Source organism: Rhodamnia argentea, chromosome 1 (genome assembly GCF_020921035.1).
Source record: "Rhodamnia argentea isolate NSW1041297 chromosome 1, ASM2092103v1, whole genome shotgun sequence".
Lineage (NCBI taxonomy): Eukaryota > Viridiplantae > Streptophyta > Magnoliopsida > Myrtales > Myrtaceae > Rhodamnia > Rhodamnia argentea.
Genome location: NC_063150.1, coordinates 6,926,822 through 6,940,140, shown reverse-complemented (window position 1 = coordinate 6,940,140; position 13,319 = coordinate 6,926,822). Strand labels below are relative to the sequence as shown.

Below are 13,319 nucleotides of genomic sequence, written 5' to 3'. Positions count from 1 at the left end.
TATGTCTTTGCATTCATTCAGAAGAATAGATATGAGAGAGAGAGAGAGAGAGAGAGAGAGAGAGAGAGAGAGAGAGAAATATTTCCGTTCATCGTCGTGTCAAAGCAGAGATCCTAGGGTTTTTCTTGGCTATGATCAAACCTTGACCCAAAAATTAGAACAGGGAAAAACCTGGTCAAATATATAACGGAACCAACTGATTTGGTGGCACACCAGCAACACGGCAAGAGTTCTTATACAACCACCATTCTTGATGACTTAACGACCCGAATGGCACAGGTCTTGACCCCGAATAAGACTCAAACCCAGGCATTAAACAATGATTCTTCCGTTGCATAGATTGGCATTAACTTGGATGTCACCGACTATGCTCTATGATCCCAAGTTGTTGAGATGTATATATCTGGCAAAGACAAATCGTGATGTATCAATGGGGACTTTCCATAGCCTCGGCCGACAAATCTAATCTCAAGAAAATGGACGGCTAAAATGGAATTGTGAAGGGATGGTTAATTAATTCGATGAATTCGGCTCTGATAAGAAATTTTATTCGTTTTCCAACCGCAAAGATGGTATATGATTCTATTGGTGCTGATTTTTTTTATTTATTTATGGACCTGATACATCTTAAGTGTATGATTTGAATAGGCGTGTGACTAGAATGAGACAAACTAGAGGGCCCCATTTTAAGATATTACAATGGTCTCCAAGGCTTATGGAGAGACATTGACTCCCATCACCCTAATTTGATGGAGGGTCCCACTGATATAGAGAGGTACAACTTAGTTCTATAGGAAGTTAGAGTCTATTTGTTTTTTTGTTTTTTTTTTTAGTTAGATGATCGTCTGGATAAGATATGAGCTGATGTGCTTAAGCTTCGACCATTCCCTAAGATTTGACAAGCCTATGCTCGTGTCTGAAGAGACGATATAAGACAAGCAGTTATGATGTCAGGCACAGAACCTACATATGTCGTCGTCATGGCTTCTAAAGGAGTTAAGACGGAACCACAGTGACCTTCGACGCTCCATATGTCCAAAATCGGTTCTTCCTCTTCAGGAGGTGAAAAGATGAATATAACCTCAAAAGCCAATGGACAATTGGAAGGAGGCTGTACACACTGTGGGAATACGAAGCATACAGATGAAACTTGCTTTAAGTTACATGGGTATCCAGAATGGTTGACAGAACTCAAGGCATTGAAATAACATGAATCCAATGCTAATAGCGGGTTGGGACGAGCTTCTCTGGTAAATGCTGAACCTCACTTATCTTTGACTCCACGGGTGGAACCTTCTAGTGTGATTTCACTACTCTCAATAGTCAAGATAATGGTGGCTATGCATTGTTTAGTTATAATCAAGATAAGTATTGTGACCGAATTGTTTCAGGTGCTACTGGCCACATGACTTTCAAGTTAAAAAAAATAAGCTAAAAAAAGAGAACCAGCGGTGAGGGCTGCAATTTTTTATATTAATTTTAGCTTATTTTTTGAATTAATTTAAATATAAAATTAAATATAAAATTCGAACCAAAACGGCATCATTTTAGACACTTTATCAATACGTAGGAGAGACAAAATATTAACAAGGGATAATGACCTAAATGGTCCATGAACTTTGAGTTAATGTGTATTATAGTTCCTAAACTTTAAATCTGTTCAATATAGTCCTTGAACTTTAGCCATTAGTTCAATATGGTCCCCGAACTTTTAATTTGCTCAATATAATCCTCAGACTTTTGCTACATGCTCAATATAGTCCATGAACTATATGAAAATATTTAATGTAGTTCTTCAATTAATTTTGGATCGGGGATTATAATGAACATTTTCATATAGTCCATGGACTAAATTGAACATGTACTAAAAGTTCAAGAATTACATTAAACAAGTCAAAAGTTTATGGACTAAAATGCATATTGGGCTAAAGTTTAGGGACTATATTGAACAAGTTAAAAGTTCAGGAACTATATTGCACATTAGACCGAAGTTCAAGGACTATGTGTATTATTTTTCCTATTAAAAAAGTCACATCAGCATATTCCGTTAATCAAATTAAACAGAGTTAATGGAAGGACTCGATTACGTCAACGTGACAAATTTTATAGCTTGATTGTATATTTTGCAAGTTTAAGGACTCGATTGTATCTCGAAACAAGTTTTAGGACTTAAATTGATTGTTATCAAGTGATCCTTGTACTAAGCTGCTAAATTAATTGGTATAAGATAATGAAATTAAAAGGTAAATACCTTATCTGAGGCCAATTTTTTCAAATTCTCACCGGATTAGGGATCGCATCTTTGCACACCAGCCTGCATTTGTATTCCGTTTCTTCTACAAGTTAGCCAATTTTATTTCAACACAAGATACGATTACGAAAAGACCAATGCTGATATTTAGGGATACATATTGATGATTATATGGATTGTCTTTGAGGAATTTTCACAAACACCTCGGGGTAGCCAAGTAAAGATGCATAGGTTCACCTGCCAAGTCTAGTTACACGTGTTTGAGAGATTTTTTTTTTTTCCAGAAATAACATTTCATTTCATTTCATTTATTTTTTCGAGATACAATAAACAACTACAAATCAAAATAAATTTCAAGTAGCTTCAAAATAAAACAAGCTCTAAATAATAGATAAATCGTTAAAACAAGGTTATGAATTATAAACTCAAAGTGCAAATCTATTTCGAAAAAAGAAAAACACACACCCATGACTTTTTCACATTATAATCTATAACCGATTATCGAATTCAATTTCAATAACGAGTACACACCGATAACTCCATATATTACTATAATTTTGTCTTTTGGCGGCACATGCCTAGATTTGATGTCTCCAACATCATCATCGAGCAAAGTAAAAAAGTTAAATGAATATACATTTGATACTTGTGAGAGCGAAATTTTCACGAAGCTCCTTTGATCTTCTTCAAAGTTGGATTGGTTCACCAACGAAATTTGAGAAGAACAAATTTTCGAAAACATACGCGCAAAATATCCTAAATATAAATTAGAAAGAGATAAAATTCTTTCAAAAATGAGGAAATTTTTTTCATCTATATTAAATCGAAACAAAAAAACTTCTGAAAATCAGGTGCCCACGTTCCTGGTGCCCACGTTCCTGGGACAAATCTGAGAACTCAAAGGGTTCTTCATCACTATGGTGAACTCCTGCTTCTCCGACAGGTCGACCTCTTCGCCCGCCGCAGTCCGCCACTGGTACAGCCAGACCAAGTTCGCCACGAAGTACTCCAAGTGCAGCATCGCAAGCCCGTATCCAGGACAGATTCTCCTCCCCACTCCAAAAGGCATCATCTTTATCTCCCTGCTCCCCGTGATGTCGAACCCCCCGGCTTTGCAATTCAAGAACCTCTCCGGCTTGAACGCCATCGGGTCCTCCCACACTTCGGGGTCCCAACCCATCTCCGCCACCGTGAAGTTGATGGTCCCGTCCTTAGGGATCATGTACCCGCCTAGCTCCGCATCCTCAGTCACCGCGTGAGGCAGCACGAAGTGCCCCGGCGGGTGGCGGCGCAGCCCTTCCAGTACCACCGCCTTCAGATAACCCATCCTCTGCAGATCCTCCTCCTTCACTTGCTCCGCCCCTTGTCCAACGACTGATTTGATATCATCGTAGAGCCTCTCTTGGATTTCTGGGTACTTGACCATGTTGGCCATAATCCACTGCAGCGCCGTGGACGTTGTGTCGGTGCCGGCGTTGAGGAACTCCCAGCAGAGGCTCACGATCTCGGCCTCTTCCAGCTTCCTCTTCTCCTCCGGCAGCTCCAGATCCAGGAGCGTGTCCACGTACGGCACGATCCAATCGCCGTCGCCGTCGTTCCCGTCCTCCTTGCCTTTGCTTAGTTGCTCTCGCTTGCCGTTGCGTCGAGCTCTGATGAACGGGATGAGGACGCGTTTCCGACACTCGCAGAGCTCATAGAACTCCTTCCACCGCTTCCGGAGGACGAGCTTGCTCAGCCGAGGCCAGAAATTGAGCACGTTGAAGCGCCGTTGACCCAGCAGAACGCGTCGCGAAACCTCCTCGATCTGCTTAATCTGCTTCTCCTCGAGCCGATCTCCGAAGCACATAAGGACCAGCAAGCAGAACATGGCGTGCGGGAAGTGGTCGAGGACGCGGACGACGCCGCCAGGCTGGGACGTAAGCTCCGCCGAGAGCATGTTGAGGACCCACGCGCGGGCGCGGGAATAGGAGCGGAGGCGGTAGGGATGGAGGATCTCCGCCGTGAGGTTCCGGCGGAGGAGGCGCCAGGTGGGGCCGTAGGAGGAGGAGTTGATGTTGTGCTGGTTGGAGGAGAGGAGGCGGACGGTGGCGGAGGGCGGCGGCCGGTCGGAGAAGACGGCGCCGCGGTGGACGAGGGCCTGGTGGGCCAGTTCGGGGGAGGAGACGAAGACGGCGGGGCGGGAGCCGATGTGGAGGGTGACCATCGGGCCGTAGCGGGAGCGGAGGGAGCGGAGGACGGGCTCGAGCTCCGAGAAGGACTTGCGGAGCCATAGGAAGTTGCCGAGGACCGGGACTTTGAGCGGGCCCGGCGGGAGGCTCTTCTTCTTTGGGGCGGAGGAGAGGAGGTTGAGGGTGGCTCTGAGGAAGGCGGCGACGGAGAGGGTCACGAGGATGAGGAACCAGAGATCCATCTCTTGCCAGATCTCCTCTTCTGATCTGAGTTTCCCGAGGTAGACCAAAAACAGGGATATGCAGAGAACGAGGTGGGAGTTTGTCGTGTTCGTACACGACAGTGTAGTCCAAAGAGAACGTAATGGATGACGTCCATGTATGGGCAGTGGATTTTCATCTGGGAAAATGATATCTTCACGATTTAAAAAAACAAAAAAAATCCTTTCTTGTAGCTATAACTTAACGAGAAATACTGTACGAGGAACATGAGCTTTCTTCAGGATCGTAAGGACATGTCCATGGACCTCGCTGAATAAAAAATAAATAAAGCTTCAACACTTCTGCTCCCTTAAAGAATATTCAACTGACGCGAGAAGACGCAGCGGCCGCCGGACTTGGACGAAGAAAGATTGGCCGTGTGATGACATTGATGCCTGGGCTGGAATTCGGTTTGCAACTCGACGGGGTGTGATCCGCCGCTAATCTCTGAGAATCGCCATGGCTTCTATCCGGGGGCTTTCCATGAGATGTGAACAAATGGGTATAAAGTGGGAATGAAGGTTTTGTTATCCCCTCCATAGAAATCGGGCAGAAAATCTCACACTTCCGTCGCTTCCATTACGAAAGGCAAGTAGGAAGCGGAGGTAGCCGCCGCCATGCCTTTCAATGGAGGGTATGAATACAATTATCTCGATTTCCCAATCAACCTACTCAATATGAAATGTACACATGAGAACATTAATCAAAGCAATGCAATTTGAGATGTTACGACATAATCGATCTTCAAATAATCCGTGAAGCGATTCAACGGATTATGAGTTCTCGTCTATGATACTGTTAGGAATGGAGTCATATTGAAATTATGAAATGCCCACTTACCTCGAAACCATGGGATCCCTATATATTGAAATTATCGAGATAATGAACAGGATATGGAGGCGTGGCTGAAATACAATAATGCCCCTCATAATTATCGACCAAGAAATACATGGTCTTGATTCGGCAATAGTTGTTGTCGTTGCCATCGTTGCTAGTGTCGTTGGTGGTGGACCGACCATTTTGCCTCCCCCCATGTCTCTCTCTACTGAGTTGGGGGCTCGAACTCTGTTGGGCAACGCTAGGAAGAGCCATTTACGATATCTAGCAGCGCGATGTGGAAGGAAGTGATGAGTGATCGGCTCATTAATCACAATGATCAGTGATATGCACAAACGTTCACAGTTTGGTCTCGTGTTTGCAGTCACTCAAAAAGGGCCTAACACCCAAAAAAAAACTCCAACTTTAGTATTTGTAGCACTTATATCCATTTTTTTTTGTCTCGTAAAAAATCCCCAACTTTTACTTTTATCCCAATTCTACCGATCTAATATAAAAAAAAAAAACCCTCAACTTTAGCATATATTACAATTATATCCGAAACTATTTTTGCATCATAAAAAATCCATAACTTTTACTTTTCTCCCAATTCTACAAACATCGGTCTTCCGTCCATAATCACCGTTACTTAATTCTACGTGGCTCGAAATTTTCTCGCCGAACTTACCAATGAATTTTTGAAATTTAGAAACAGTAGATTTTAGCGATGACGAGATTTTATATCATTCGTCCAAATATCTCTATGTCTAGTCTCTCTTTTGGCTGTTCGGTGTCGAAGAGAGTACGAAAAACGCCATCTTAAGTGACTCTATATCTCCCGACAATATGTATGGAAGCAAACAACAGAAGAAAAGTTCAAGGGTTTTTTAATGTCAACTTTGCTGAAGTATAATTTATTAACGACGTGGAAATGCCATGTATGATTAAATAATGGTAAATATAGATAGAAAGTTAACGGTAGTAGAATTGGGACAAAAGTAAAAGTTTAAGGTTTTTTATGAGATAAAAAATTAGGATATAATTGGGACATATACTAAAGTTGAGAGTTCTTTTTGTACTAGATCAGTAGAATTGAGACAAAAGTAAAAGTTTGGGGTAGAATTGGAACAAAAGTAAAAGTTGAAATTTTTTTATGAGATAAAAAAAAGTTTCGGATGTAATTGTCACAAATGCTAAAGTTAGAGTTTTTTTTTTATTTTTTATATTGAGCCCTCAAAAAGTTCTTCGCGGATTACTTTTTCAAGTTTTATCGTGTTTAGTCAGTTGAGAATATTAATCAACCACAAAACATTATCGACCAACGAGACCACCATGCACACAGCCAAATAAATAAAATTTAATCATAAGGTAAAACGCACCTAGATAACTTTGGCGGCTAAATTCCATAAAAAAACCCAAACTTTAGGTACTGTCCTAAATCTGTCCCGAATTTTTTTTTTGTTTCAGAAAAACCCTCAAGTTTAGGTCCAAATGCAAAACTGCCTCGAACTTTTTTTTGTCGCGAAAAAAATCCTAAATTTTAGATTTAGTCCCAAATTTACCCCGAACTTTTTTTTTGTCTAAAAAAATCATAAACTTTCAACCTATACTCAAATCTACCATATGGTCTCGTCCCAACTTGACTTGACATTTCCATTTTGATAAAAAAAAATTCACATCAGCAAAGTAATGAGGCGATAAATACGGATCGACGTGGCATTTTTACGTGGATAAAAACTCTACCCCAATAAGCATTGTTGAAATTTTCCAAAATACAATCATTGTAGGACAAGAAAATTAGGAACAATGGTGATTTTTGGATAGAGGGCTAATGGGGACGGATTTGATATTAGAGTAAAAAATTAGTTATTTTTCTCTTAGACAAAAAAGTTTGGGATAGATTTGAGATCGAATCTAGAGTTTAGAGTTTTTTTTAGACAAAAAAATCCGAGACAGGTTTGAGATTGGACCTAAAGTTCGAAATTTTTTTGAGATAAAAAAATTTTGAGATATATTTGAAATTGGACTTAAAGTTTGGATTTTTTTTTTTTTTTTTTGGGGGGGAATTAGGCTTACCTTGGGCAAACACCTCCGATTCCAAGTAAAGAGGCCAAGGCTGCGTATGGTAACCATTCCGTTCCGGAAAACCGATTATGATTAAAATGACTTTTTCCGATTCCGTTCCTGGATGAGTTTTAGAGAATCAGAACGCGTTTGATAACTGCCCAAAATTTCTGTTTCTGGAATAGAAACGCATTTGATAACTACACAAAATTTCTGTTTCAAAAAATTGTTTCTCTTCCTAATTTTTTTCATTTAACTGAAATAACTATGTAATTACTTTGTAAAATTTCATTCTAAATTGAAGACTAATTTTCAATGCACACTAAAATAATTTAAAATACATTATTTTTTTAGCATTTCATAAATGAAACACAAATTTTAATACATTACGTTTGAAGTTCGATTGCAGCATGAAAAAGTTTCCATATTAAGAACTCATTTTTTCTTTAAATGTTGCGTTATCCAAAATACATACAAACATAGCAGCTGAGTAATCAAATTATTCACCGACAAAAAAATATATATATATATATCCTCCTTGATACAAAGTACAAGTTCTTCACTATTATTTGGCAGCTTCTATTCTAAATCCAAGTGGGTGTTTAGCTTCAGCTCTACGTGCAAATGTTTACATTTTGTGACGCATGACTAAGAGTATAACACATGTTAGATGTCATCATCTTACGTGACATTTTTTGCAGAAGAGTGAAATCTATGAATCTAGGAAATTTAGGCCCAAATTTATGAAAATGAGATCAAACTAGCCTAATATAAGCTTATTTTATTTTTAAGGATTTTCTAAAGTTTTGGTGATATTTTAAAAATTTTCCAATTTTTTTTGAAATTTTTTATTTTATTTTTATTAGGTTGAGAAAAAAATAACGAGAGAACTAAAAGGGAAAAGTGAGAGATGCGAGGCTTCATTTTGTTTTGTGATTCTCAAAATTGATTCTTTTTCCAAAACTAATTTTTTTTTAATTCTGGATTTTGCTTTAAAACCGATTCTCGAAATAGAATCGAAATCAAATTTATTTGCATTACCAAACGTGATTTTCATCCTTTTTTGTTCTCAGAATCAGAATCAGAAAATGAGAATGGTTACCATACAGCCCCAAGTCTACTGTGTGTGTGAGAGAGAGAGAGAGAATGTTTCATTTGTGTGAATTTATTGAGAAGGCTATCTTCTATAAACATTTTCCCAAAATTCAGGTACCCTGATTCCTGGAAGTAATCTGGGCCCTTAAAGGGGTCTTCATCACCATGGTGAACTCCTGCTTCTCCGATAGATCGACCTCCTCGCCGGCTACCGTCCGCCATTTGAACAGCCACACCAAATTTGCCACGAAGTACTCCAAGTGCAGCATCGCAAGGCCATACCCTGGACAGATCCTCCTTCCCACCCCAAACGGCATCATCTTTATCTCCCTGCTTCCCGTGATGTCGAATCCGATGGCTTCTCCGCCGCCGCCGCCGCAGCTCAAGAACCTCTCGGGCTTGAACGCCATCGGGTCCTCCCACACCTCCGGGTCCCAACCCATCTCCGCCACCATGAAGTTGATGTTCACGTCCTTGGGGATCACGTACCCGCCCAGCTCCGCGTCCTCCGTCACCGAGTGCGGCACCACGAAGTGCGCCGGCGGGTGGCGGCGCAGCCCCTCCAGCACAATGGCCTTCAGGTAGCTCATCCTCTGCAGGTCCTCCTCCTTCACTTGCTCCGCTCCTTGTCCCACGACTGATTTGATTTCATCGTAGAGCCTCTCTTGGATTTCTGGGTACTTGACCAGGTTCGCCATGATCCACTGCAGCGCCGTAGACGTTGTGTCGGTGCCGGCGTTGAGGAACTCCGAGCAGAGGCTCCCGAGCTCGTTCTCCTCCAGCTTCCTCTTCTCCTCCGGCAGCTCCAGGTCCAGGAGCGTGTCCACGTACGACACGGTCCAATCACCATCAACTTCATTCCCGTTCTCCTTGGCTTTGCTCAATTGCTCTCGCTTGGCCTTGGATCGAGCTCTGATGAGCGGGACGAGGACGCGATTCTGATTCTCGTGGAGCTCGTAGAACTCCTTCCATCGGTTCCGGAGCACGAGCTTGCTCAGCCGCGGCCAGAAATTGAGCAGTCTGAACCGCCGCATACCCAGCATCAACCGTCGCTGAGTCTCCTCGATCTGCCTAATCTGCTTCTCCTCGAGCCTGTCTCCGAAGCACATGAGGACCAGCAAGCAGAACATGGCGTATTGGAAGTGGTCGACGACCCGGACGACACCGCCGGCCTGGGACCTGAGCTCCCTCACAAGGATGTGTAGGACCCACGCACGGGCGCCGGAGTAGGAGCGGAGGTGGGAGGGATGGAGGATCTCTGCTGTGATGTTCCGGCGGAGGAGGCGCCAGTTGGGGCCGTACGAGGAGGAGTTGATGTTGTGCTGGTTGGAGGAGAGGACGCGGACGGTGGCGGAGGGCGGCGGCCGGTCGGAGAAGACGGCGCCGTGGTGGACGAGGGCCTGGTGGGCGAGTGCGGGGGAGGAGACGAAGACGGCGGGGCGGGAGCCGATGTGGAGGGTGACTATCGGGCCGTGGCGGGCGCGGAGGGAGCGGAGGATGGGCTCGAGCTCAGAGAAGGACTTGCGGAGCCATAGGAAGTTGCCTATAACAGGGAAGGCGAGGGGGCCTGGCGGGAGGCTCTTCTTCTTCTTGGCGTCGGAGGAGAGGAGGTTGACGGTGGCTCTGAGGAGGGCGGCGACGGAGAGGGTGACGACGATGAGGAACCAGAGATCCATCTTTTGCCAAAGAGACTTCAAGTGTTCGAGTGAGTCCGACCAAATTAAGGATTTGCAGAGAAGAGGTGGCGATTTGTTTGTTTCATATAAGCAATGGAGATCAGACGACAGCTTAGCCAAAACGAAACATAGTGAATGCCGTCCTACTGTCGGCAGCGGATTTCTCTGGAAAGTGATTGAGATTTCTTTATATGCTGAAAACATTTTTTTAATAAAACTTTTTTATATACTAATAACATTTTAGTAAGGATGTTGCCAGTTACCGTAAATACGATTGAGATTATATAGTTTATGACACTACTGTTAGGAAAACATTTCTCTTTTAGTAATACGATCAATCTTTAGCTTCTTTTTTCATTTCTTCCATATTAATAGAGTAAGACATATCAATTCAATATATTTTCATTCGTCAATTTAATATAGTTTCGCTTTTTTTTTTTGTCGAAATTATATTTTCACTTGATGGTTTTTTTTTTTTCCAATGAAGAACGTAATTATAAGCTACAATTTGTTACACAAGTAAGACCCGACCAAAGTTCCTAACAATCCCAACAAAATGAGAAAGTGCATACTTATTATGAAAAATAGCACGGGTATTTCATACAGATCTATTGTCCAATATCGAGACTTTAAAAAAAAAAAAGTTATCAAGTGTCAAATGGTACGAGTTCTTTTCAATTACACTCCCGTGCGACATGATTCGTACAAGGGTCAAACCACTTTTGGTCCAATGTACATCTAAGTACACCCAAGTAATCCCGGATAATTAGTAGTGTCCAATTCAAGCAAAATGAATAGTAACCACTTCTTTGCTTAACATTAAATTTTATTCACAACATATCATTATTTAAGAAAATGAGATGCGCTGTTCAATCAACTCCATCAAATTTGAAATTCGAAAAAATCATTTTACCAAATGTTCTCGGAGTTGAATATTTTCGTTCATTGCATGTGCCTTTTTTCTGCCAAGGATAGAGGTCATGAGTTTGTTTCTTATAGAAAATTGCTTGATAGTCTTTGGGTAACTGTAAGACTAATAATCGATTTTTTTCCATAAAAAAAAAAAAATTAGTTAAAAAGTATTATGAGGTCCACTCTTTTAATAATTTGTGGCTTACAACTTGTTCTGATAGTTACCCAAAAATTATTATGCTAGCAAACCCTTTGTTATATTCCAATGACGAAAACTTGGGAAAAATTACAAAAAAAAAATAAATTATAAATCTATTACAATTGTACCAATTGAATCATAAATATTTTTTTTTGCTAATTTAGTTCTAAACTTTTCAATTTTTTTTTCAATTGACGCCGTTGGCGCCAATGTGTACAATTTTTAAGAAATTTTAAATATATTTTTTAAAATTTGTTAATAATTTTTTTCCTATCATGTTCTTTTCTTTTTTTAAGATTGGCAAGAGGCCGTTGGCCACGAGGCAAAGGCTTGCAAGCATTGTCGATCGCTAGGCGAACATCGTGAGCCCTCACTCTCAGCTGGGGGAGTACCACGACCCTCGCCGCCCTCACAAAGTGGCCGATGTTCTTTTGTCCGGCCTAACAAAGAAAAAAGAAAATAAAAGAAAAAGGAAAAAATTATTAAAATAAATAAATCAAAAAATATAAAAATTTCGTCGACATTAATAGTTTCTGGTTAAAATTAATCGGATGGATTGAATTAAAGCTTATGTCAAAGATTTAGGACTTAATTGACTAAAAAAATTAAAATTAAATTCACATAATTCTAATAGGTTTATGATTTTTTTTGGTTTTTTTTTTTTGAAAAATTTGCGGTTCAAAAAGTCAGTGGCTATCCATCCGTCTTCATTTTCTTTCTGACCCGATTCTTAGTCATTAAGGTAAGCCACGTGTTAGCATTATTTAAGAAGAAAAGGAATGGCCTTGGACTCTACGTTTCGTGAATGAATTTCCGACATGCTTCCAAATGAGTTCCTAAAGTTACAAGGACGTACGTTCCTAAGATTTGCATATGTAACATCCAAAAAGACTTTCACCAAAAAAAAAAAATCGAAAATGACAATTGATGCAATAAACTACGTTCGATTGGGCTGCCCGAAACGACAATCAACGTGGGAAAGGACAAATTTGATGCCGGCCTATAGCTATAGAGAGAGAGACACGTGTTCGTTTGTGTGCATTTCATGACAAGACTCGTTCTCGGTCTCTCTCTCTCTCTCTCTAAGTTGAACGACCTCTTCGACCCTCTATATTTTGTGCGCCTCTTGGGCTTAAGTGGAGGATCACATCATAGATATGTGATCTTGATTTCCTGCTAAGTGCTATATTAAGCTAGAAAAGCTGAAATTATAACATTATTTTCAATTAGGATGTTAGATACTCTACTGTTGATTCCCCACAAAAGAATAAATTAAGATCCATTATACCAAATGAATCTTCAGAGTTGTTGCGTTTAGTGGATTCTATAATCATGAGGAAGCCCGAGAGCTTAGAAAAGTGGAAGATTATTGTTACTGGCGATGAGAATTTTGGATCCGAAGATGAAATGGATAGTATCGCCTTCTTGATAGTTGATTCTCTTAACGCCACGATGGGTGGTGTAGAGAGTTCTGAAGAGGACGAAGACAACAATCCCCCAAGTGTGATGTTAAAACTCGCGTGCGGCCATTGTGGCGGGTGAGCTTACTCCTTGGCTTTCCTTGGGTAGGAGATAGTGATAAGTTTATGTCTCCCAGGACAAGGATGGTCAGAGGACTACTTCATTCACTCTCTCTCTTGGGGGCAATTATCTTGAAGGTCTCACTTTTTAACGTCTGCTTCATTCACTCTCTCTCTTGGGGGCAATTATCTTCCTTCCACCTTGTTTCTAAAATGTTATTTTCTTGCTATGGAGTTGGAGGAGGATGCAAAAGGTAATATCGTCAGGGTCGTAAGCAATGTTACATGGACACGCCTCCTAGGGAAAATTTCGCATGTCGGACACGTGTCCGTGTTTGATATGCTCCGAACACGCTC

The 13,319-nt window shown here is 41.1% G+C and overlaps 1 protein-coding gene across 1 annotated transcript; it reads right to left on the bottom strand.

The window, feature by feature from the left end:
- Positions 1–3,098: 3,098 nt before the first annotated feature.
- Positions 3,099–10,481, bottom strand: LOC115750223 (cytochrome P450 89A2-like). The gene is made up of 2 exons (XM_048279828.1): positions 9,046–10,481; positions 3,099–3,378 (listed from the first exon to the last, which is right to left on the bottom strand). The coding sequence occupies exons 1-2, from the start codon at positions 10,329–10,331 to the stop codon at positions 3,099–3,101; spliced, it is 1,566 nt and encodes a 521-aa protein (XP_048135785.1). The 5' UTR covers positions 10,332–10,481.
- Between the last annotated feature and the right edge of the window lie 2,838 nt (positions 10,482–13,319).